Raw genomic sequence first — 25,332 nt, forward strand, 5'->3', positions numbered from 1 at the left:
AGTGTATTTTTCCATTCTGATTAGGTTCAAACATTTTGTCTTTTTGTCTAAATTTTCTAGCTGATTTGAGGTGACTTGGAAAAGTAAAAGAGAATGTTTTTTGTTACTCAGGGTTGAATGGTGGAGTCCTTGGTATATTGTGAGTTTTCTTGCAGACATTTATTTACCTGACTAGATAATACCATCAACGCTAGTGAGGCTACCAAACCAGTGCCTAGTGATTTGGAAAAGCTAAGCAGGATTCGATCTATTTATCAGTTAGAAGGGGGGCCACTAGCAAATGCACAGTTGCAGGCTAACCTATAGAGAAAGTCAAAGTTCTTTATAGACTGCCAAGAAAACTACATGGATAATCAACCTTGACTGGAAAAAAACGTTGCCCTGAATACTTGGAATTGCTAGCATTCTTCAAACCGTGATGGACAATGGAAGATTTATAATGCCTGGTTTGTAATATTTTATTATTGTCAGAGTATTGTACATGAATATAATTTAAGGAGGCCTCTTTCAAAATAATTCAATAGTACAGTTAATAGACTGAAAGGCTGAGCAGCCATTTGAGGTATAAGTGTCATTTACAATCTCAAGTAATTCTGAAAATGAGTATATTAATATTTCCTTTACCCGGCCTGATCATAAAGAAACTGGGGATTGGGGAGAAAGCAGCAGGAGTGATTTTAAAGGAAATAGAGATGATTTTCCTAGTTAGAAAGTCCCTGTTAATTTTATCATCTCTGTATTTCCTGGGTGTAACATCTTCCCTGCTTGCATATAGAGTTGGCTTGGGATGCATTCTGGAAAAAAAAAAAAATGGAAGTGAACTTGTCAGTGCTGTCTTTGACAAGGTAAGTTTCTTTCTAACTTTTCCAAAGATGAGAAAGGACAGTCAGAGGAAGCCGAGAAAATAATCAGTCTCTTTGGGAGTTGGGGAAACTTTTCAACAACACAAGTGGTGGTGTCAATACAGAGATCCCTTCAGAGTGGAGAAGGCATGTGCTCAGAATATAACAGCATTTGAAAAAGCTGTTAGAGAAGGAAAGCAGAAATGTTTTGCAGCCTGGGATTGCATTCCTTTTTTAAAAAACAAATGTTTGGAGGTTCTTGGAGAATGATAACAAGGGATCTATTTCACTTGTTACTTTCAAAGAAACAATAGAAAATCGCCTTGCTTTCAGCAATTGGCAAAGATGACCATGATAATGTGACAGGCAGCTCAACCTAAGCAGGAGTCAGGAAGCCACTGAAAAAGTGATGCAAGTCACTCGCGGCTACCTCATCAATTTGAGGCAATGATGCTTAGTTTGTCCCATCTGAACAAAGACAGTAGTCATTGTTCTTTAGATGACCGTCTCTAGCGAGTACATAAGAAAAGCATCTGAGTGTGTGTCACCGATTAGTAAATGGAAGGGGTGTGTGTGTGTGTGAGGGAGAGAAATAAAATGGCAAGCCTGCAATTTTACAACAGCATCAGGAAAGGTAATGTATTATTTTGATTTTTAATCAGTATTCCCCCCCCCCTCAAAGTTCAATAGTGTGTAATAGTGTGAATCTATTTTGATAATGTTAGGAGGAAACTCCCCTCAGTCACATGTTCTGTAGATAACAGTATGTTAAGTGAGGAATTCCTGGAATTTCACCCAGGATGGTCATCTAGGAGATGAGTGCTCTATGACATCACAGACAGACAAATGCTAACTGAATTATTACACTGGTCAAGGTTTGTGCAAAGCATTGTCAGTTTGCATTTATTCATTATAACTGATAAGTATATGAAATTGTACAGTTTCTCCAGGAAATGAAACATCTGATTTTGGAAACCGTTCCATTCATCAACCTTGCTCATTTGTCCTCTTGATATCATTGAAATTGTTCTAAGCATGGCTAAATCCAAGTATGCATCACGATTTTTACCCTTACTCAGTTCCTCAAGAGCAGCTTGAAAAAGCAACCCATATCTTATCTTCACTTTGGTTGGCTGAGAAATGCTGAGGAGTGGGATGCACTGCTTTAAGTTGAGCCCAAACCCTCTTACTGCCAGTTCAGACAGGAAATCTTTGTATGGCCTCAAGGTGGTCATTTTCACTCTTGTTTGCCTGGAATACTCAGAGACAGCATGCTTATGTATTTAGTAAGATTTACTGGGATGGCTGAAATTCAGGAGCTGGAAGGAAAGAGGAGGGATTCCCTGTAGTTGGGAATGGTCCACCACCAAGCTCCAGAGAATTCCAGCATTTCCGGGTAAACTTCCAGCTGGAAATATTGTAGTAGTTCTTGAACCCAAAATGAGACGGAAGTAATACAGTTCAGCTGCTTATGACAGAGGAAGTGGGGGGAATACAAAGGCATGGAGTCAATCTGGGAGTAGCTCCAAATACCTTAAATGGAAGTGCCGCAAGGCTGGACCTGGAACATTTCATTTGGAACTGATGGTTCCACATGAATCTACTGTCCATTATCTTACTTGATTCAGTTTTCTGTGAGTAATTATGCAGTAGGCAAGGGAAGAAGAATGGCAGAGTTGTTCAGCTTCAGATATACATTTGATCTGTGTATGGGGAGGGAGGTGGAATTCTTGCCATATGGTATATGCAAACCAGCCAAATCTCAAACATATTATAGAGGGACGGAATGAATGAAACTATGATTGATTGCATATTGAATAAATTACTTGCTTCCACTTTGGAATGCTACCAGAAAGGTTTTTTAATTTTTATGCTAAAGGCAATTTCGACATGATTTGGGTAGCTGAAGGGGCTATTTATTTATGCATTGTTATGAGCTTTCTTGGCTAGGCTTCACTCGGAGAATCATGAAAGAGTTTGTGTATAAAATGACTTGAAACGCAGTAGGTAAAATGCATGCTCTTGGTAATAAAGTATATTTTCAGCTTTCTCCTCATTTTATACACATGCTGCATAAAAGGCATACTCTGCTTTTTCTACACATTAGAATTGTGATGCTCAGTTTTAACAGATTGTCAAAAATAAAGAAGAATGCCATTGGATGAATGACTTGCCAGTAGTTCAATTGAAGATACTGACTTTCTAGCTTTGTTCTTCATCAAGATATGTGTATCTCTGCATGCATAAGCCTTGGAGTGTGGGAAATCTATACACCTCTGGCTAATGTTCCATTACAATTCCTAGCACACACACCCATCATTATTTTTGATGCTTGAATCTACTGGGGGTTGAAGTTCAACAAATACCTGGATGGACTATGTTTGCCTCCTTGGATATGGTTCCTAGACTGCTCTTAGAGTGCTCCATCATAGCCAAGCATAGTCATTGGGAACAAGTAAAGAAGGAAATGATAACATTGGAAAGTTGTATTTGGATCTTTGTATCCAAACCTTGCTCAAGGCAGAAATTCAAAGTAAAGCATGTTGGAAGATGTTTTTCCAGTTTATGTTTGAATACATTCTTTGAAATGAAGTCTGTTTCCTTTCTAAGGACCTCCCTATCTCTTTTGTAAAACCAAACCAAACCAAAAGAAAAGAAACTCTCATGTTTATAAACTTCTGTAGCTCTGGTGTTCTATTTCTATGTTTTGGTTTATTAGGTTATTGCTTTTATTTTGAGTATGAGATGCTGTTCTGAGTCCTGTAAGTCAAAGATGACTCTGAAACTTTGTGCACACAAATCATAGGTTTTCCTATGTTCCTTTTCCTGAGCTGGAGAAGATGCAGATGTTTTCACATGCTCCTTAGTTCTGTGCATCAGAGCAGTCCATAGCATGAATAGGAATAAGAACAGGAGCATTATTTATCGGCCAAGTGTGATTGGACACACAAGGAATTTGTCTTCAGTACATAAGCTCTCAGTGTACCTACCAACAGCAAAGTGATCAGTCATAGATCATGAATCATAAGATAAAATCATAAATCATAACATGTAAACAACAAATCATAATACAAAGTTTTACAAAGTAATACAAAGTTTGTATTACGCACGAATCATATTCAATACGTTTACTGAGAATATGTGTCACACCAAGACACACTAATCCTTTATCCTGGGTTTTCAAACTTGACATCTTTAAGATGTGTGGACTTTAACTCCCAAAATTTTCCCAGCCAGCCACGGGTAGGATTCTACTGGTTCAGTCTGGTTCTATAGAACTGAAGAGCAGCTGACACCGAACCGGTTCTCTCCGAAGATATTCTTTTCTTCAGTTGGGCCCACCCGTCCGCCCAGGCTTTAGGCTGTCCTTTATTCTTACCTGAGTTGCTTTGCGTGGCACAGCTGAGTGCTGCGTCAGCAGGAGGTGGTGATTGCTTGCAGGAAAAGTTGTATTACAAGTATTGCGCATGCGGGCAAAGCGCACGTTCGCCATACCAGTTGTTATGCAGGTAGGATCCCACCCCTGCAGCCAGCACATTATGGACAGGAGCCTAACCTGAATTCTTTGGTCAGAATGAGAAACATACAAAGGTTGGTTCATTCATTCATTTAAAATTTATTTGCTACCTATCTTGCATCCAACAGCTCTGGGCAACATAAAACATACTTTTTTGTTTCAGAATTCCAACCTCTGTTGTAGGTGTATAGTATCTGTCATGATGTATCTTTCATTTCATGTAAAAGCATAAAGACATGAAACCACCAGGTCACTAAAGCCCATCCCGTTCAGCTTTCTGTTACCACTAGCAACAGCAACAGAGTGTGAAGGGAGAAAAACTGAGTTCGCTTGGCATGTTTGTCAAACGAGCAGAATTTTCTGGCTTCACATAGAATTATAAACCATAATGTTTATGGCACAGACTACAGTTTATAAACCACAGTATTTGGTTTTATATGGCATGCAATGCCAAAACCGAAGAAATCACATTTTGCAATCCTAGCATGTGGAGTATGAATATAATAATGTTATCACAGTAAAAAGCCACTGGTAAATTAAGCTTACCACAAATTCTAATTCCTTTATGAATAGTAGTATCAATAATTGACCAGTTTCTCTGATTTAAATAAAAGTTGATAGTCCAGGTTTTAGAACAGTGTTGCATTTCCATAGAAGTTAAAACTATATGATTTTCTAAAACCATTTAGTGTCATGAATCATAAATCAGCTAAATGAAAAGGACTAGAGGGTGGCATGATAGCATTCTTCCAATATTTGAGGAGCTGTCACAGAGAAGAGTGGGTTAACCGATTCTTCAAAGCACCCAAGGGCAGGATAATAAATAATTAGATGGATAAGAAATAATTAGATGGAAACTTATCAAGAAAAGATTGAACTGGTTGTCACCAGTGGTGGGATTCTACCAGTTCGGCCAGGTTCGGGTGAACCAGTAGTAAAAATGCTACCATTCGACTGAACCGGTAGTAAAAAAAACAGCTACCGGTTTGGCCAAACCGGTATTTTTTCTCTCCTCCCAACGATCAGCTGTTCCGACAATCAGCTGTGCCGGGATCCCCCTCGCTGTCTTACTGCTTCGCCCAGGAGACTTCCCTGAGGCCCAGGAGGCAAAAAGGGGAGAGCGTGTGTGTGTGCTATGTGCCCCTCCCCATGCTCCATTTCTTTTGCCTTCCTGGGACTCAGGGAAGCCTCCTGGGAGCAAAAATGTCCCCCCAGGAGGCTTCCTTGAGGCCCACCCCTGGTTGTCATCTTTAAAGCCCTTCATGGCTTGGGACTGGGTTATCTGAGGGACCGCCTCTCGCTGATCACATCTATCCAACTCACTAGAGCGGGGAGGCAAGGAATGTTGTGGGTCCCGTCCCCTAAGGAGATATATCTGGTGGGATCCAGAAGAAGGGCCTTCTCCGTGGTGTCTGCCTACCTCTGGAACATCATCCCTCTAGAAATTAGCCTGGCCCCCATTCTAACACACTTTCAGAAGGCCCTGAAGACGTGGTTCTGCCAGTGGGCTAGGGAGCCCATTAAATGGCTATTATGTATGTGTGTTGTTGCTGGGGGTGGGGTGGGATTATTATTTTATTTTTTAAAATTTCTTTTATATTGTGTTTTTATATCCTGTAAGGCACTTTGAGTCGCTATCTGCGAGGAGGTGGGATTATTATTTTATTTTTTAAAATTTCTTTTATATTGTGTTTTTATATCCTGTAAGGCACTTTGAGTCGCCATCTGCGAGGAGGTGGCAATATAAATTTTTCTAAATAAAGAAACTTAGAACTAAGGAGAAATTTCTGTATTCTGTATTTCTGTATTCTGTATTCTGTAACTACGGTTTAGATGAAAACCCAGGAGATAGAAAATTGAGTGTCAGCTGAGTAATCAACTTGGGGCTTTGTAGATATGCAGGAGAACTTGACTCTCTTGGAAAATATTTGAACATTTGAGATACAGGATACCAATCGGGGTGGGATTCAAAATTTTTAACAACCGGTTCTGTGGCATGGCTTAGGTGGTGGGTGGCTTGGTAGTCATGTGACTGGGTGGACATGGCTTGGTGGTCATGTTATTGGCTGGGCGTGGCCAACCTAATATCACTCACATCGAGGCATGCATCTCCTCACCTGGCCTCTCATGACTGTGGGGATGCTGCAACAGTCGTAAGTGTGAAAAATGGTCATAAGTCACTTTTTTCAGTGCCATTGTAACTTTGAATGGTCGCTCTACACAAGCAAAGTACCAGCAAAGGAGGGGAAAAAAAACTCCAGAGAAGTTCCTTAGACAGGAAGTCTAGTCCTGCCAAGAATGTAATAAGGGTTAACGGAGAGGCAGTTTCTGTAAGCAACAGCAGAATGTTTCCTTCCTGCCTTCCTTACAGGATTAGGCCAGTAATTTCTTCTAACAACCGGTTCTCCGAACTGCTTAGAATGTTAACATCCGGTTCTAGAGAAGAGGTGCGAACTGGTAGAATCCCACCCCTGGATACCATAATTGCTTTCTGATTAAATGGTTATGTTTACTCCCACCTCCCTGAACAGTAAGAAACACAATGCTTACTTATGTTTAGTTTGTTTTGCAAGGATTCCACAAGAGATGTATTAGTATTTTGTACTTTTTTTCCTTTACAAATTACAGTTGAGCATAATAGAGAAACTATTATAATAATTTATAATAGACAAACAAATGATAGCTGAGCATCATAGAGAAACCATTATGCTCAACTGTAATTTGCAAAGAAAAAATTGTAAAGAACAAAAACGACAAAATACTAATACATCTCTAGTGGAATCCTTGCAAAACAAACTAAACGTATCTAAATATTGTGTTTCTTACTGTTCAGGGAGGTGGGGATAAACATAACCATTTAAACAGAAGCAATTATGGTATCCTGTATTATTCATTTCTATTCACCTCAAGTGAGATATGAGAAGCAGTAGTTGAATGTGTGAGGTAGTCTCTCTCTGGGGTTCCTAGCTTGCTCTGAGTAGCATGAGGATGTTTGGGACAAAACTACACGGTAGTTGAGATTATTGTCTATTAATTGTTAAACTCATTTGCCACCCATCTTGCCATGGGCTATTCATATATAATGTATATTCTGTACATATATGTATGTATACATGCACGCAGAGCAATTTTTCAGCTGCAAACACCCTTTTGTCTGTCTTGAACATACTTTTATGGGGTGAGTTCGGAGGTGGGCTTCAAAATTTTTAGCAACAGGTTCTCTGCCCAGTTGCTGGGTGGGCGTGGCCATCGTGGGTGTGGCCTAGTTGTCCTCCTGCACCATGGTGTGGGGTGGTGTTTTTGCCCTCCCCGGGCTCTGGAGGCTTTCCTCGAGCCTCTGGGAGGGCAAAAATGGCCTCCCGAGGCTCCTAAGGCTCTCTGGAAGCTGGAAACAGGCCCATTTCTCACCCTCCCTGGGCTCTGGAGGCTTTCCTCGAGCCTCTGGGAGGGCAAAAATGGCCTCCTGAGGCTCCTAAGGCTCTCTGGAAGCTGGAAACAGGCCCATTTCTCGCCCTTCCCGAGCCTCCACGCGTGCCCTGCACTTACCTGCATCCAAAACAAGCCGCATGGGGATTCCTGGGAGGGGTGGGGTGGGGTGGGTGGGGCCAGCCAGGGGTGGGATTTGGGGGATTCTCCAAACTGCACAGAATCTTAGCCAGGGATTCTCCTGAACCCCAGCGAACCCCCATCAGCCCACCCCTGGGTGAGTCTGAAAAAAAGTGAAACTATTGAAATTGTCAGAATGATTCAGACGTTGTAGTTTCCCAGTGTTTGGGCACCATGTTGTTATTCAGAGAATCGTAGAATGAATGACTTGGAATGGGCCACGGAGGCCACCATCCTACTGCCCGTTCAGCATGGGAGTCCAAATTCCAGGTCAGTGTTGCAATCCACATTTTGCCAATGGGGGATTTGAGGCAGAAAGGAAACAACTTGCATGTGGTTATTAGGGAAACACGTAGCTGAATGAAAGCCTGCTTTGTACCTTGTGGCAAGATATTGGACAGGAACAGCCACACTCCCTGTCAGAGAGAGGAAGAGGTGTTTTTATTTATTTAATGAGACAGAAACAAAGAAAAAACTACCCCAGCAAAAACTAATAAAAGGCAAAAAAGAGAGCAACATGACAGCAAAAATTGTATGCATTAAGACTTTCATGAATGAAATTGTTACCCAACAGTTCAAAGGCTGGCTATATTTCATTGTAATCATACCTATGCAACCTGAGTTTGTATGCAAACCATTATAAATCACAAGTAACGTCAGGCCTTCAAGAGGCTGAATAATCGGAGCCATCAAATTATCTTTCCAAAGTTGAAGAATTAACCTCTTAGCACTAAAGATTAATCCAGATAAATGGGATGGAAAGAGAGGTGGAAGCAAGCTGATAGAAGAACAAATGAATACAATCCTTAATTCGTAAGTGCTTCGATGTAAAATTAGGGAAGAATACTCTTTCAATTATTTGCAATTATGATTACAAATTGCAAAGCAACAATAAAAGCCTGGTAAGCATGCCGTAAATATTTGCAGCTGAATATTTTACGGGCCATAACAAGAACATCAGATAAGCCAGTGTGTTCTGTTTCTAGAGCTGTTTTCCCAATATTGGAAGCAGAGATTAAACCAGGATAGAAGTTTGATCTGAAGCCGAAGAGAGAAAAAGTTTGTTTAATATGGAATGAATGAAAATGCTTGGTGGCGAAGAACCCTGCTTATTTTCGATATTGAGGGAAAAAAGGAAAATGAATTTGGACCTTTTATATAAGTATTTTCCATTACTTTTAATCTCATTTTTTTTTTCTGTGAAAAGAGGGAAACTCCATTGAAGAAGGTTGGAGAAAGATGAAGACTCTTAGGCAATCAGACTAAGAATGTTTGTGTTCTGATTCTTAAAAACTTTGCAAGAGATTGGTCCTCTGGTGGCCAGATATATTGGCAGGTGGGCCACAAATTAAGTATGGGAGGTTGTCATGCTCTAGAATAGTGTTTTCAACCTCAGATGTGTTGATTTCTATTCCCTTATAGCAATAGCACTTAGACTTATATACTGCTTTACAGTGCTTTACAGTCCTCTCTAAGCGGTTTACAGAGTCAGCATATTGCCCCCAACAATCTGGGTCCTCATTTTATCCACCGCACAAGGATGGAAGGCAACCTTGAGCCTGGTAAGTTTTGAACTGCCAAATTGCAGGCAGCCGGCAGGCAGCAGAACTAGCCTGCAGTACTGCACTCTAACCACTGCGCCACCGAGGCTCATATCATCAACTACATTGTTTAGTGAAGAACCGAAGCTGGTGTCCGCTCGTATAATCCTCCAGCCAGCATGCTAAGCTGGAGAATTCTGGGGGTTCAAGATTACACATCTTATAAGTTGTAAGGGCTGGGAAACACTGTACTAGAACATGTAAGCAGCCTTTGTGTGTTTTATTTATTCCCTTTTCTGCTGACGTTATGAGAGGAGGCACGTATAACCTGCATATATGACCCTAACACAGCCTGCCCATCATAGTAATTCGTCAAAATGGTCATGATCCACATCACAGACCCAATTTTATCCTTTTTATCGTGGTCGTTAAGCCGATGCCACAGACATACAGTGATTGCTGTGGTTGTTAAGTATGTCAGAGTTCCAAGTGATAGATCCATATCAAGCAAAATTCCAAATAAACAAATAAAGCAAGTAGATTCCTCGAAGAATAGCTTTATTGGAAATATATTGGCACAGATCTGGTAAAAACTGACTGAAAACTTCCACGGTTTTCACCTAACTAAAAGCAAAAGTTTTCCTACTTTCTCAAAACAATCAGTATCATGGTCCAATCACAGTGAGGCCTGGCGACCAGGTAGCATCACTCCGCCTTTCTTCCAACCAGGTGTGAGGATGACCTTGGTTCCAAGAGAAAGTATTTTGTTTTGGCTACAAAAATTATGTGAATTCAGGCAGTAAAGATGCTACTTCTTGCTTTCCAAAATTTCTCAGTGTTGTGGATTTTATTTGCAATGATTGTGCCAGTTGTATGTAGGCATTTTTTTTTGTAATTTCGTAGATTAACACCTCTGTAGGATTTGCTCAGTGATCCTTGGTTATTCTAGTTGATCGATATTTCTGTTTCTCTGACTTTTGTGTCTTTTACTCAGACAAAATCCTTGTAAACCTGGGAAGCTGTAACAATCCCTGTTTCTATGGAAAGTTTAAAATGACCTAAAGCCCAGTTTAATGTGAAAGTAAAAGCTTCTGTCCTAGCTCTGGCATGTTAAAGAAAGTTTTGTCCAACCACTCAGTTGGAGTTTACATAGTTTAGGTCAGGTGTCAGTAATCCGCGGCTCTGGAGCCACATGCGGCTCTTTGGGCCCTCTGCTGTGGTTCTCTGTTGGGTGATCCCACCGTTGGCTGGCCCTGCCTGTTGCCCTCCCCTCCCAGTCACTCCTCGCCTGGCCTGAGGAGATAAAATACAAAAAACTGGAATGAGAAGGAGGGAGGGAGAGTAAGAGAGAGAGAGAGAGAGAGAGAGGAGAGAGACCCATTTCCCACAGAAAACATTGGGAGCCACAAAACCTGGGTAGGTGTGGTGGGGTCATGTGACTGGGTGGGAGTGATGTTGAGTTGGCCACGCCTACCCAGGTTTTGAGGCTCCCGGTGTTTTCTTTTCTGTGGGAAATGGGTCCAAATGGCTCTTTGCATGTTTAAGTTTGCAGACCCCTAATTTAGGTACTCATTAAACCACGGTTCAAAAATTCAGATCTTCTGAGAAAGTCTGTGCTTTCATTTTCCTCTCCCTTTTTAAGATAACCTTAGCAACCTGATGTTGTCCAGAAGTGTTTGCCTGCAGCTCTTTTCCTCCTTTCCAGCTAGCACTGGATATGATGTATGGAATCTCACCGCATCTCCAGATTCAGAAAAGCCGTTCTAAAGCGCTGTTCCCAACACAACAAAAAGTTGTCAGAAAACATATCTAGGCACTTTTGGAATACAGAAGAACTTGAAACTTTGGACACACAAAGAAGGAGACAAATCCCTTGTGTTTCTAACCACACTAGAAACAAATAAAATATTCTACTCTATTCTCTTCTCTTTGTAGCACCATCTCTTTGTGGTGTCTTGGCTTCACACTTTAATTCTTAGTCGCCAGCAGAAACAAACCTTAATTATACCTTCCCCTCTTGCTAGGGGCTTTTTCCATCTAATCATAGAACGCAGAAACATTTTTATTGATTACCTTGTAAAAATATGTTACATTTTGATGGTGCTGAACAAATCTAGTATGCTCAGAGTAGAATGTAGAGCTTTTCAGCAAACATATTCATGCTCTTGTAATCACCTTAGGTATTATAGTGGCATTCTCTGTTCTGCAGATTATCCTATCAAAGAAATGATGATGATGAGGAAGAAGCTGCCCGAGAGCGACGCAGGCGGGCCCGTCAAGAAAGACTGCGGCAAAAAGAAGATGATGGCTTAGGGCAAGGAATCGAGAAACCTGAAATGAATGCCCAAAATAAGTAAGATTCTGTTACATGAATAGTTTTGGTGGATTTTCATTCTAGATCATGCCTGCTTTGCAATGGGATTTAATCAGGGAAGAGGAGCTGAACAATTAATTGTTCCTGTCCTTCAATACACTGTTCTATATTATCTATTCTCCAAAGTGGTGCAGCTTTACAGACTCACTTTTCTGGTTAGGAGGTAATATATCTCTTCTCTATCTCCATCTCTATATACCTCCCTCCCTCCCTCCCTCCCTCCCTCCCTACCTACCTACCTACCTACCTACTTCCTATCTGTCTGTCTGTCTCTAGTCTGTCTCTCTGTCTCTGTCTCTCTCCTCTATCTATCTATCCAGGGGTGGGATTCAGCCAGTTTGGACTGGTTTGAGTGAACCGGATGTTAAATTTACATCCGGTTCACTGAACTGGTAGTTGAACTGACCGGCTGGCCCCGCCCACCTCTCCCCTCCCCTCCCAGGGGTCTCCACATGGCCCGTTTTGGATGCAGGTAAGTGCAGGGTCTATGCAGAGTCTCTGGGAGGGCGAAAAACGGGCCTCTGGAACCCGGGGGAGGCCGTTTTTGCCCTCCCAGAGGCTCAAGGGAAGCCTCCAGACCCTGGGGAAGATGAAAAATGCCCCTCCTGGAAGTTCTGGTAGGCCACGCCCACCATGGCCATGCCCACCCAGCAACCGGGCAGCAAATCGGTTTTGAATCCCATCCCTCTGTCTGTCTGTCTGTCCGTCCGTCCGTCCATCCGTCCATCCATCCACCCATTTATTTCTATTATTACAAGGGCAGTCTGGTTTCCCCATGTTCTAGGAAATTGATTCTGTGATCACACTTTTCAGAAGGTATCCTCCATTCAGTTTCATGTTTAGCTGAAGACAAGCAATTTAAAAATAAAAGCCTTAAAAACAGAACAGAACAGAAGGTGGTTTGTTTGTTTTTAAAAATCAAGAAGTCCCTTCTCATGCTCTACTCTTAGAGACTTGAATGAGTCCCAAATTTGGGAGGGTCCCGATTGGAAGCACAAATGAGTAGAGATTTTTTTTGCATTTTCAAATTACAGGGCATTAAAAGCAATGTGATATAAACTCCCATATGATACCCTGGTGGATCTTTGACAGTCAAAATAAATAACCTGGGTTTGCATGTGTGAACTTGACAGGTTTGTGTCTGTGTGTGTAATGGTTAGACTCAACTGTTAGCTGTCTGATTAAGATTGCTTCAAATCCCAATTCATCATGAAGTTCACTATCTCTTAGTTCAAAGGGCTCCAAACTTGGCATCTTTAAGACTTGTAGACTTCAGTTCTCAGAATTCTTCAGCTATGCTGGCTGGAGAATTCTGGGAGTTGAAGTCCACAAGTCTTAAAGTTGCCAAGTTTGGAGACCTCTGTCTTAGTCAAACCTGTCTATGACGATAAAATGGGGAAGAAAGAAGGCAATTTAAACAATCCCCATTACACTTCTGACAAATCAATAAAATTAAAACTCTACATCTCTTGTAGCATTGCAGAAGGAGAGTCCAAAAGTACTACAGTGACCACTGTTACGACTACTCAAGGCGATGGAGATGATGATGCTGTGTTCTTGGAGAGGATGGCGCGGAGAGAGGAAAGACGTCAAAAGCGTCTTCAAGAAGCATTGGAGCGCCAAAAGGAACTTGACCCGACCGTTACTGATGAGACCGTGTCCTTCACAAGCAGAAAAGTGGTGAATAACGTGGAGGAAAATGAGACCCCGGGAAGAGAAGAAAAGGTAGAAACCCACAGAAGACACTATGAGGTGGAGGAAACAGAAACCATCACTAAATCATACCAGAGGAACAACTTGGAGCAGGATGAGGAAGATGAAAAGAAAGATGAGGAAGACAAAGAAGATGTGGAAGACCAGAAACCAAAGCCACAAGCCCTAGAGGAGAATCAGGTAGAACTAACTGTAGAGAAGGAGAATGTAGACAATGAGGAGGAATCTGCAGTCTTGGAGGGAAAGCATCTTGAGGTAAATGCAGAGGAGGACAAATTAGACAATAATACCCACGTCCTTGCCAGTTCAAAGGAGGGCCTCAGCATAACAGTAGTCATAGATGAAAATAAGGAGGAAAACAATGAGGCAGAAATGAACCAGAAACAAATTGAGGAGAGGGAAAGGCTTGAGAGGGAGGAAAGGGAGAGAGCCGAAGCTGAGGAACAGAGGAAAGCAGAGGAAGAAAAAGAGAGATTGGAAGCTGAGAAAAGAGAAGCTGAGGAGAAAGCGAAGAGGGAAGCTGAGGAGAAAGCAAAAAGGGAAGCTGAGGAGAAAGCAAGGCTTGAGGCAGAAGAACGGGAGAGGGTGAAGGCAGAAGAACAGCAGAAGGCTGAGGAGGAGAGAAAGAGGATGGAGAAGGAAGAGGCAGAGAAGAAAAAAGCTGCCCAGGAGAAAGAGAGACGGGAGGCTGAGGAGAGGGAGAGGAGGAAGGCAGCCGAAGAGAAAAAAGCAGCCGAGGAACGAGAGAGGGCTAAGAAGGAAAAGAGGGAGGCGGAGGAGAAGGCCAAAGCTGAGGCTAAGAGGGCAGCTGAGGAAAAGGCTAAGCTAGAAGAGGAGAGGTTAAAGGCCAAGCAAAAGGCCGAGGAGAAAAGGGTAGACCAACTGAAAGGCAAGAAGGGGGACGAGAAGAAAATAGAAGAGAAGCAGGTAAAAGAGAAGAAACTCCAAGAGGAGAAAATCACAGCAGCTTCCCTCAGGAAACAGGTAGAGTAAACATTTTGCACCCAACCACCGTTTTGCCTGTGTTTTGTAGAAAATGTAATGCATTTCACCAGGAAAAAAAAAGAGTGAGAAACTGGAATTTGTTCAGTTATCTCCTTCCACTTTGGGCTACTAACTCTTGCCAATGTTTTATATCCTTTTGGATTTAAGCTTCTAGCTTCACCTCTCCGTAGCATGATCAGTGCATGACAGTTGGTTAAACTGCTCTCTCTTCTAGTTGCTTGAAGTCTGTGCATGCTCAATCCTTCACAGCTTCTTTGTCTTCCCTATCTGTGGCTGATGGTTGGACAAGGAAGGTAGCCAAAGGCCTACACGAGGTCCAGAAGCACAGCATGAGCCATGGATGAGCACCTGGGAAACCTTGGTGGTAGGAGTGTTGAATAAGCATCCACAAGTATTAGAAGCAAGCACAGCCAAGATCCTGCTGAGATCTGTGAGGACACGAGCACACCAGAGCAGAGGAGAGGGTGCCAATGCGCAAAGGAAAGTCACTGTGCCACCCAAGGGGAATGACATACACAGCAGCAGATGCGAGGTTGTATGAGCACAGCTTTGTAAAGCTATGGTGGTAGTAGCAGCTGTTAATAGGGCTTGCGATGGGATTGATGTTTTCCTCTTGAAAAATATTACAAAAGGGGGAAGAAAATAAAGTGGAAGCTAAAAAGGAAAACCTACAGGACAAGAAGCTTCAGCCAGCCTTCAGGAAAGAGGAGGTAACTATCACTTGCGGATAGAGGGGGGCGTGTGGGAAATAGACTCAAACCCCACATTGCCTGTGTTCATCGTGAGATCCCATAGCAAAAGTCAAGGTCATTGAATCCAATTTGAAGCTTTGGAGCAACTTGATTCAAGTTCATATTTTCTCCAGCAGCCATCTTGAAGGCTGTCTCAAGATGTTGGCCAAAAGCAGACAAGAGCTCTCCAAAACTGGCCGCTTCAGCTTATTCCAGTTGGTTTTATATTGTAGTTGTGAGCTGGATATTTAACTTGCTTCTTTGGTGTATGATGAACATCAGAGAAGTATTTTAAGTTTACCTGAGCTAAGATCACATCTGGGAACACAACATTGGCCATAGAAATTGGTCCTAGATTTGTGTGAAATTCCTGAGTGCCCTCCAGTTAAGCCTTCTTGCCTTAACTTCTCCCTCCACTTCTTGACTTTTCTTGATGGAACTGATGGTTTAGATTATAGATGCCTCAAGATATCTTTAGTTCTGTAATCTGAATTTAACCCAATGATTTTTCTGTTTCTTAATATAAATTATGCACTCTCCAAAATCTGCTATCTTCTTTTGACTCCCCCATCCCCTTGGTTTACAAAAAGTGGTGCATTGCATTTCTACTTAAACTCAGAAGCTGGTGCCATGGTGTTTTACTGTATGGTGAGTAAAATTATTGGCTTCAAACCATCATTTTTAATAATCTTCAGACAGGATACTGCAGATACCAAAATGTACTCGTAAGTTAGCCACTTTTGAATGTTTGAATATTGGTATTTTTATCAACCTGTTTTATCACTTATCTTACTTGCCATCCATGAAACATTACTCTAAATTAGTCTGTTAGGGGAATTATAATAATTCTGAATAGATCGTTTGTTTAATGTCTGTATTTATAAAATGCCTGTAGGAGAAATTTTATGCCATTATGCAACTCAAACATAAAGCTGTAATACAGTGCAGAATGGAAAAGCCACAAGAACATAGTACTGTAGAAAAACAGGTACAAAGCCAATATGGCAAAAAAAAAAAAAAAACCACCAACTCATCAAAGCAAAATGAAATACAATAAGAATAGACTAAAACAAGTAAAGAAATAAAATAAAAGATAAAACTATTAAAACACAATGAAGATTAAAAGACAACCAAACCCTAGGAAAAACTTTAATCTGGAGAAGAAAAAAAATAAATTGCCATTGAGCAAATTTCTTGGGAAAAACATTTTATTGGAATTACCTAGAAGGTTTTCTCTGTAGTGATCTAACTCCAATAGATGAAGAATTTTGAACTACAGTAATAGACATATTTTCCAATTCCCTCTCTTTTATACCAAAAGAGTCAATGCAGGGTAACATGTAAACCAGTGGTGGGATTCAAATTTTTTTACTACTAGTTCTGTGGGCGTGGCTTTGTGGGCGTAGCAGGGGAAGGATACTGCAAAATCCCCATTCCCTCCCCACCCCACTAACCTGCTTTCCAGCTCTGTTCTCCTGTGCAGAGCAACAAAAGAAGACCCAGACCATCAGCTGGGACTCAGGAGGCAGAGAATAGATGGGGCCGGGCCAAGTCAGAGATGGTATTTGCCAGTCCTCTGAACTACACAAAATTTCTGCTACTGGTTCTCCAGAACTGGTCAGAACCTGCTGAATACCACCTCTGATGTAAACCTTCAAAAACCAAGAAAGAAATGTAGGGTTGCTTCTAAGTAAGTTCTTTTATTGTTCCTGACCTATAGACAGAAATCTTGCTGAACTAAACAACTACTTGCATCATTAAAGATATCCTCTGGGAGGAGCTATCTTGATGCTCTTTCTCCCAATCGAACAATCTAAACTTTGCTGTCTCTTGGTCCTTTGGAATCTAGACTATATTCCAGCACACAACCTGATGTTTCTTTCTCATGCTTTCTGGTTTTCTTGGATTGAGCTCATCTTCCTCAAAGCTACCTCCTCTACAGCAGAGGTCTCCAAACTTGGCAACTTTAAGACTTGTGGACTTCAATTCCCAGAATTAGCTGGCTGGAGAATTCTGGGAGGTGAAGTCCACAAGTCTTAAAGTTGCCAAGTTTGGGGATCCCTGCTCTACAGATAGACTCAAGGCTTCCATTTAGATATGGAAGGAAAAAGGGAATCATGAAAAAGGGAATCAATCATGAAGAAGTTGAAAGATACCTCCAAATATGTGAGGGTTGGAGTTTCCAGATTTAGAAGCTCCATTGGAGAAGGCTAAAATAAGCTGCTCTCTCTGATATTGGATTCCACTGATAATAGCCCCAGGTAGACTTTATGGATATTGCTTTTTAGGTTTTCAACAGGAATATCTCATTCTTAGTAATAGTGAGATGTGGTTAATGCAGGAGTCTTCAAACTTGATAGCTTTAAGACTTGTGGACTTCATCTCCCAGAATTCCTCCTCCAGTCATGTTAGCTCATGGATTCAGGGAGTTGAAGTCCACAAGTCTTAAACTTGCCAAGTTTGAAAACTCTTGGGTTAATGGGAGACTCCAGGAATAGCAAGGAGCTATATCTCAGTGGTAGAGAGGATGTTTTCCATGCAGAAACTTCCAGACTGCATTCTTGATAGTTCTAGTTGAAAAAAGAGGGGTGGTAGGGAAAGTAACAGCCTGATGCAGAAAACTTCTGTAGGAGTATCTAGGGAGCTGTTCTCTGTACGTAGACAGTCCTTAGTTGGCAAGAGAAAGCCGCCTTCTGCATCGCATGAAGTGAAGCTCTTCAACTTGCAGTTTTCTCCATTCTTCAGTTGCAGCTTTCCCTAAATGACACAGGGTAACCAACATGTTTAGTCTCATAACTTTCCTTTGGAACAAACCAGAGGTGGTATTCAGCAGGTTCTGACAACGTGCCTACTGTCCCTGTCCTATTGTTTCTTTTATTTTTCTTATATGTACCCATTTCATGTATTCATAACTACGTATATACTTATACCTATTATCTTGTAAGTGATTGACAAATCTAAATAAATAAATAAAGTAAGTAAGTAAGTTCTGGAGAACCAGTAGTGGAAATTTTGAGTAGTTCAGAGAACCGGCAAATAGCGTCTCTGACTGGCCCCGCGCCCATCTATTCTTTTCCTCCCACGTCCCAGCTGATTGGCTGGGTCTTCTTGTATTGCTCTGTACAGGAGAACAGAACTGGAAAGCAGGTTAGTGGGGTGGAGAGGGAATGGAGATTTTACAGTATCCTTCCCCTCCATGCCCACCAAGCCAGGCCCACCAATCCACACCCACAGAACCAGTAGTAATTTTTTTAAAATCCTACCACTGCAACAAACCAATTTACTGTATATTCTGACTGATACTAAGGTTTAAACAACGTCTCCTCACTTTCAGCAGCCAGCAAGATCTTAACTATAAGTCAGTCATCCTGGAAAAACTGAAAATGGCTACACTATAAGATGAAATTTCATTTCATGTGAAGCTGCCTTTTCCTGGTCTGTTTTATTTTACATCCAAGGATTCGTACTGTTTTCTGGACTGCCTTAAGACTTTGGGTGCGCAGAGCTGGACTGCAAAGTTTGTCCTGAAGCAAAGCTTTCTCATGACATGATAGTTGTGGTATTTCCTGCTTCCAGTTTGGCTAGACATACTACATGAACAGCATTTTTTCCTCCTTTTCTTGCTTGCTTGCAGTGTTCCCCTCCCTCCCTTTTAATGCACTTCTGTTTATAAGAAGATAAGCGGTTAGCCTAATCATTTTGCTCAGATGCCCTCAACCTGAGTTAAAACTTAAACTCAGATCCCTGATTTGGAATTTCCAAGGAAGCATTAAATGTCTAAAATAACATTTTTTGTGAGGGGTGGGGGTGATAAATAAAGCTGGTAGCCAACGGTGTAAAGAGTTAATTGTTTTATTACCTCCCTGCAATTTAGACAGTCAACACTGCATTAATCAAGCATATTTAAATGACCCTGTAGATTACTAAAAACATCTAGGCGTTTTTTTTAATTTCATAAGGAAGTATGTTATTTTAATGTGCATGTTAAAAACAGAAGTTAATATCGATATTAGAATGGAAAGAGGGAACTTTCATCCTGTCTCCAATTCAGGTTGCTACCATAATTTCCCCCAGGAATTTGGAACCAACCCAGGACTCTTTGCTTGGCAGATCCAAGCTTGTTCCAGAAATACCCATATTTAGTACGATAAGGAATAGATTTTGAATTTCTCCCAGGTCTTTTCTCCATGTAAAAGGGATCTGAAAGGCAAAAAAGATAGACTGACTAAACCAGAGGTCTCCAAACTTGGCAACTTCAACTCCCAGAATTCCTCAGCCAGCAAAGTTGAAGTCCACAAGTCTTAAAGTTGCTAAAGTTGGAGACCTCTGCCCTGGACTAAACCATTCTCATCAGTGGTGGGATTCAAAATTTTTTACTACAGGTTCTATGGGCATGGCTTGGTGGGCTTGGCAGGGGGAAGCTACTACAAAATCCCCATTCCCTCCCCACCCTACTAACCTGCTTTCCAGCTCCATTCTCCTGTGCAGGGCAACAAAAGAAGACCCAGCCAATCAGCTGGGACTCGGGAGACAGAGAACAGATGGGGGCAGGGACAGTCAGAGGTGATATTTGCCAGTTCTCCAAACTACTCAAAATTTACACTACCGGTTCTCCAGAATTGCTCAGAACCTGCTGAATACCCACCTCTGATTCTCATCCTACAAGAAGCAATTTCATTTCATTCATGTAAATATCACTTTTCCAAACTACTTTCTTGTCCTTATGGAGAAGATTCCAAGTTCTTTTTGTTTGTTTGTTTGCAGGATTAATTCCAGGGTTGTGGGTTCCTTGTTTAGCTCCTCCTTATGCAGGAATGGTTTGTAGCAGAGGTGGGTATTCAGCAGGTTCTGACCAGTTCTGGAGAAATTTTGAGTAGTAATTTTGAGAACTAGCAAATACCACCTCTGACTGGCCCTGCCCCCATCTATTCTCTGCCTCTGGAGTCCTAGCTGATGGTCTGGGTCTTCTTTTGTTGCCCTGCACAGGAGAAAGGAGCTGGAAAGCAGGTTAGTGGGGTGGGAAGGAAGGGAAGGGAGATTTTGCAGTAACCTTCCCCAGGAGTGGGGAGCAGTGGTGGGATTCAATTTGTTTTACTACCGGTTCTGTGAATGTGGCTTGGTGCGCGTGGCAGGGAAGGATACTGTAATATCTCCAGTCAGAGGTGGTATCTGCGGTTCTCTGTACTACTCAAAATTTCCACTACCCGTTCTCCAGAACTGGTCAGAATCTGCTGAACACCCACCTCTGGTGGGGAGGGAATGGGGTTTTGACGTATTCTTCCCTACCATGCCCACCAAGCCATGCCACCCCCCACCAAGCCATGCCCACAGAACCGGTAGTAAAAAAAAAGCTGTTTTTATCAGAGGTGGTATTCAGCAGGTTCTGACCAGTTCTGGAGAACCGGTAGCAGACATTTTGATAGTTTGGAGAACGTCAAATACCACATCTGACTGGCCCCCCCTTTTATTCTCCGCTCCCGAGTCCCAGCTGATTGGCTGGGTCTTCTTTGTTGCCCTGCACAGGAGAACGGAGCTGGAAAGCAGGTTAGTGGGGTGGGGAGGGAATAGGGATTTGCAGTATCCTTCCCCTGCCACACCTACAAAGCCACGCCCACAAAGCTGGTAGTAAAAAATTTTGAATCCCACCATGGGAGACAGGGCAATAAAACTAGCCAAGGGAATAGTCAGATAAAAGACAGCAGGAATGTGAATGTGATAAGAGCCTAGTTTCCCTAATTTCTTGGGATGTAAAGGAGACAGAACGAGAAATTTAATACCAAACTTGCAAGATTTATAATAAAGTAGATTTAGCTCACCTGGTCTCCTATCTGGCCTACCTTGTAAGGTTGACATATGGTGTGCTTGCTTTTCTACCTTGATGTCCCAAAGACGTTTCGCTTCTCATCCAAGAAGCTTCTTCAGCTCTGGCTGGATGGTGGAGAAGCTGAAGAAGCTTCTAAGACGAGAAGCGAAACGTCTTCAGAGAAAAATCAGAAAGTCCAGTTGCCCCTTGAAAAAGCACCTTTGGCACAACCGTGAGCTGGATGACTGAGAATCTCCATAAACATCTTTCTTAAACATCCTTAATGTTAGGAAAAAGAAAAGGGAAAGAAATATCGCCCCCTAGAGCAGCTGTCACACTGGTGTTTTCTAGAGATGTTACATGTTTGAATCATCCTGGTGGGGTAATATAGAAGTTGGTGGTACCAAACTGAGCCTGCTCTAAACTTAAAAAAAAAAGTCTGATTAACTCCAGAAATGCCGTTTTCCAAAAACAGCAATGCCGAGGGCAGGATAAGCCACTGAACCAAATTCGGATTTCCTGAGCCTTCCTTCTGAAATCAATGAGATTTGTCTCATTAAATTGATTTAGATGGATATCAGTGAACCTCCTTGCCATTTGGATCAGGATCAATTTAGTCAGGGAAGAGCATTTTACACAGTTGTTCGTTGCTATTTCTGATACGCGGCTTTAGCTGAGGTCCTTCATGAGATTAATCTCTCCGGCAGACCAGAACAAGTTTTCTGGAATGCTGCACACTCTGCACACAACTCCAATTATCATCAAGGCATGTCTCGGCATGCTTGATAGTCAGATGGTCAAGAGCAGCTCCAAAAGGCACTAATCTGAGAATGTTTCTGGGTAGGGGAGGTAGGAAGCCAAGACAAACTATGCACAAAACTTGCTCCATCCTCAGATCCAAATTGGGAGGACAATTCTTGACTTGGCTTATCTTTGAGATTAATTACAACACGTCTACTTAAATGTCTCTGCAAACATTGTAATGCATCTTTTGGCTGCCCTTAGCAGCACTGTTTACAAATACCGTAATAGTATTCCAAATAAATTGATTCCTACTTCATAGACAAAGGGACTTTATGACTCAGTTGGATGGGAACAAGGAAGTGTCCCATATGTGCATCCAACTCAGAGAGCCAGAACTAGATGTTACACAGACTGTAGGACATCTAGTTAGGGGGTGAGACAAAGTGACTCTTCCAGCTTCTCTATCCTGGACATAAACCTGTAGACAATTTAATGCTTTCAATGATTGCTTACTTAGCCCAGATATCATGTGGTTCCTTGGAATCCTCGCTGTATAGATGAGCCACAACTGAATGACGATCCAGTAACAATGGAAGCACGTATTATTTTACGCTTGTGAAATTATGTGTAAAATCTTTCCCAACCGTGCAAAGCTGAAGCTACAAGCTGTTTTTAGGACCTTACATTTGCAGTAAATTAATAGTTCTTTTATCTTCCCATTCACAGTGGAGATGGATACTTCTGAACAACTCCTTCAGAGTCTTGGATGTAACTTATTCTTATTTTTTTAAACAACCATGTCTCCTTATTAGATGAAAGATAACAAACTGAACAGAGACAAAATGCCCAAAGAAGAGGCTAAGTCCATCTGGGATCGCAAGAAGGGAATTCCAGATTCCAAACCACAAAATGGGGAATGCATCCAAGAACTCCCTGCTCACAAGCTGAAGCACACAGAGCATGCTTTTGGGTAAGATATACACTCTGGGGCAAGGACGTTTACACTCGGACCTGATTTGTTGCCTTTTATGGGTCTTATTGCAATAGGATAGAGTGCCGTACAAAGGCCAAGAATGACTTTTTTTGCATCACCTTGAAAGAGTATCTTGCTTTAGTTTGTCACGGAACATAAATCAGCCTTCTCTAGTCTTGTAAATAGCCCTTGCCTAATCTTGCAAATGTTAATATTATTCAGTTGATATTCATATCCACTGGAAAATTCTATCTGTCTGTCTATTATCTACCTATCTACCTATCTACCTATCTACCCATCTACCCATCTACCCATCTACCCATCTACCCATCTACCCATCTACCCATCTATCTATCTATCTATCTATCTATCTATCTATCTATCTATCTATCTATCTATCTATCTATCTATCTATCTATCTATCTATCTATCTATCTATCTATCTACCTACCTACCTACCTACCTACCTACCTACCTACCCTATCTATCTACCTACCTACCTACCTATTATAAATATGCAGTGTATCAGCATGGTTGACCCCAATCCATAACTTCAACAAGGCCTTAATTCTTCAATAGAATAATAGAAACATAGGTCTAGAAGGGATCTTTGATATCTTCTAGTCCAACTCCCTGCCCAAAAGCAGGAATCCTTATACCATCCTGGACAAATGGTTGCAGATGGATTTCAAGTGATGCTAAATAATCATAATCATAATAATAATGAGGAGGAGGGGGGGGAGGAGAGGAAGAAGATGCCAGAGTCAAAGAAAAAGAACTGGGGAAAAAAATCACGAAAGATTGCGACCTGACCATTGAAACTAAGTGATTATCAATGAAACATGTAACAGTGATATATCCATTGTCATTGGGGCACTTGGTACCATGTTCAAGAATTTTGCGAAATACATCAAGAAGTTGCAGCTTCCAGCTGTAGGGCCAGCGGAGCTGCAAAAAAAACAAACAAACAAAAAACACTGCGCTACTCAGAACAACATACATTTTAAGAAGATACTTGGTTGATGCCTAGGATGCTGGCAGCAACTTGTATCAACCATCAGAGCCAGTCAATGGTACATTTTTAAATGTTCAGTTGACTGAATTTCATGTTTAATGAATAAAATTAATAACAACAATGATAACAACAATAAGCCTTTTTCGATCACATGATTGTGGGAATGCTACACTTGTCATAAGTGTGAAAAACAGTCATAAGTCACATTTTTGATGTCGTTTTAACTTCAAATGATCACCACATGGATGATTGTAAGTTGAGGACTATCTGTATTGCAGAAAGCAGTAAGTTATAAAGAGGATTTGGATTTTGATGTTTTAAAATGTGGAAAATCTTGAAACCAACGTGAGGTTTAGGAGGAGATACCCTTCACTGTGGTACCCAGTCTCTGGTGGGGATTATAATTCTTCCTTCAGGGTTGGCCGAGAGTCTGCTCCTTTGTAAAACATTTCTCTTTCTTTCTCAGACGACCGGGGCTCAAAACGACACCGGGAACCGAAGACGGCAAACCCCAGGTGGAAGCTGGCAAGAGGGTGGAGGAGTTGCGCCGTCGGCGGGGCGAAAATGAGAGCGAAGAATTTGAGAAGCTGAAGCAGAAGCAACAAGTGGCGGCGGTGGAACTGGAGGAGCTGAAGAAGAAGCGTGAGGAACGGAAGAAGATTCTGGAAGACGAAGAACAGAGAAGGAAGAAAGAAGAGGCGGAGAGGAAAGTTCGGGAAGAGGTAACAATAATGTTGATGCATTCAGAAAGGGAGCAAGGATGCTATTTTAGAGTAAAGGTGTCCCTGGGTTTCATACTTGGTCTGGCTTTGCACAGGGCACTTAATCAGATAAGTTAAAAACCAAACACATGCAGAAAAGCAGCTTGGCCTAGCAGTTAAGGCACCAGGCTAGAAACCAGGAGACGATGAGTTCTAGTCCCGCCTTAGGCCTGAAACCCAGCTGGGTAAACTCGGGGCCAGTCACCAGAAGACAGTACATTCTAGTCCTGTCTTAGGCATGAAAGCCAGCTGGGTGACTTTGAGCCAATCATCAAGAGACTATAAATTCTAGTCTCATCTTATGTATGAAAGCTGACTGGATGATCTTGGGCCAGTCTCGAGATCTGGGGGCCAGATCCCTCTATCTCACAGATGTGCAAAGGACCCTGGGGGGCCGGGTCTCTCCCAGACTGGGGGGCTAGGGAGGCCGGGGGGTCTCCGCTCTTTTTGCTGGCACAGGGTGCGGGGCTCTTAAACGGAGATCGGGAGCCGGTTTCTTGGAGGGCCACCCTGGAAACATGCGTGAAGGAGCTGGCCAGCACCTGGCTCACCCCACAAGGTAAACGCAGCCTCGGTGAAGGGCTGCACTGGCTCTATCTCAAGCCTTTCAGGGTTGTTGTTGGCAGAGGGTTGCAGGAGGAAGTGTATAGGTAGCCCTTGATTTACGACCAAAACAGAGCCCAAAATTTCTCCTGCTAAGTGAGAAA

The 25,332-nt window shown here is 42.1% G+C and overlaps 1 protein-coding gene across 14 annotated transcripts in view; it reads left to right on the plus strand.

Annotated features, from left to right (window-relative positions):
* Window positions 1-25,332, plus strand: part of CALD1 (caldesmon 1) — a 258,563-nt gene that overhangs the window by 216,873 nt on the left and 16,358 nt on the right. For 7 of the 14 annotated variants that reach the window (XM_087968676.1, XM_087968677.1, XM_087968678.1 and 4 more), the window contains 4 exons: window positions 11,716-11,859; window positions 13,356-13,773; window positions 22,689-22,846; window positions 24,331-24,586. In XM_087968676.1, the coding sequence (XP_087824802.1) occupies window positions 11,716-11,859; window positions 13,356-13,773; window positions 22,689-22,846; window positions 24,331-24,586 (976 nt within the window). Of the gene's footprint in view, window positions 1-11,715; window positions 11,860-13,355; window positions 14,578-15,230; window positions 15,309-22,688; window positions 22,847-24,330; window positions 24,587-25,332 lie in introns of all 14 variants that reach the window. The other 7 variants (XM_026678651.2, XM_026678650.2, XM_087968672.1 and 4 more) reach the window with 2 other exon arrangements.

Source organism: Notechis scutatus, chromosome 6, assembly GCF_049901735.1.
Source record: "Notechis scutatus isolate UNSWTSFEM ecotype Mainland chromosome 6, rNotScu1.2, whole genome shotgun sequence".
Taxonomy (NCBI): domain Eukaryota; kingdom Metazoa; phylum Chordata; class Lepidosauria; order Squamata; family Elapidae; genus Notechis; species Notechis scutatus.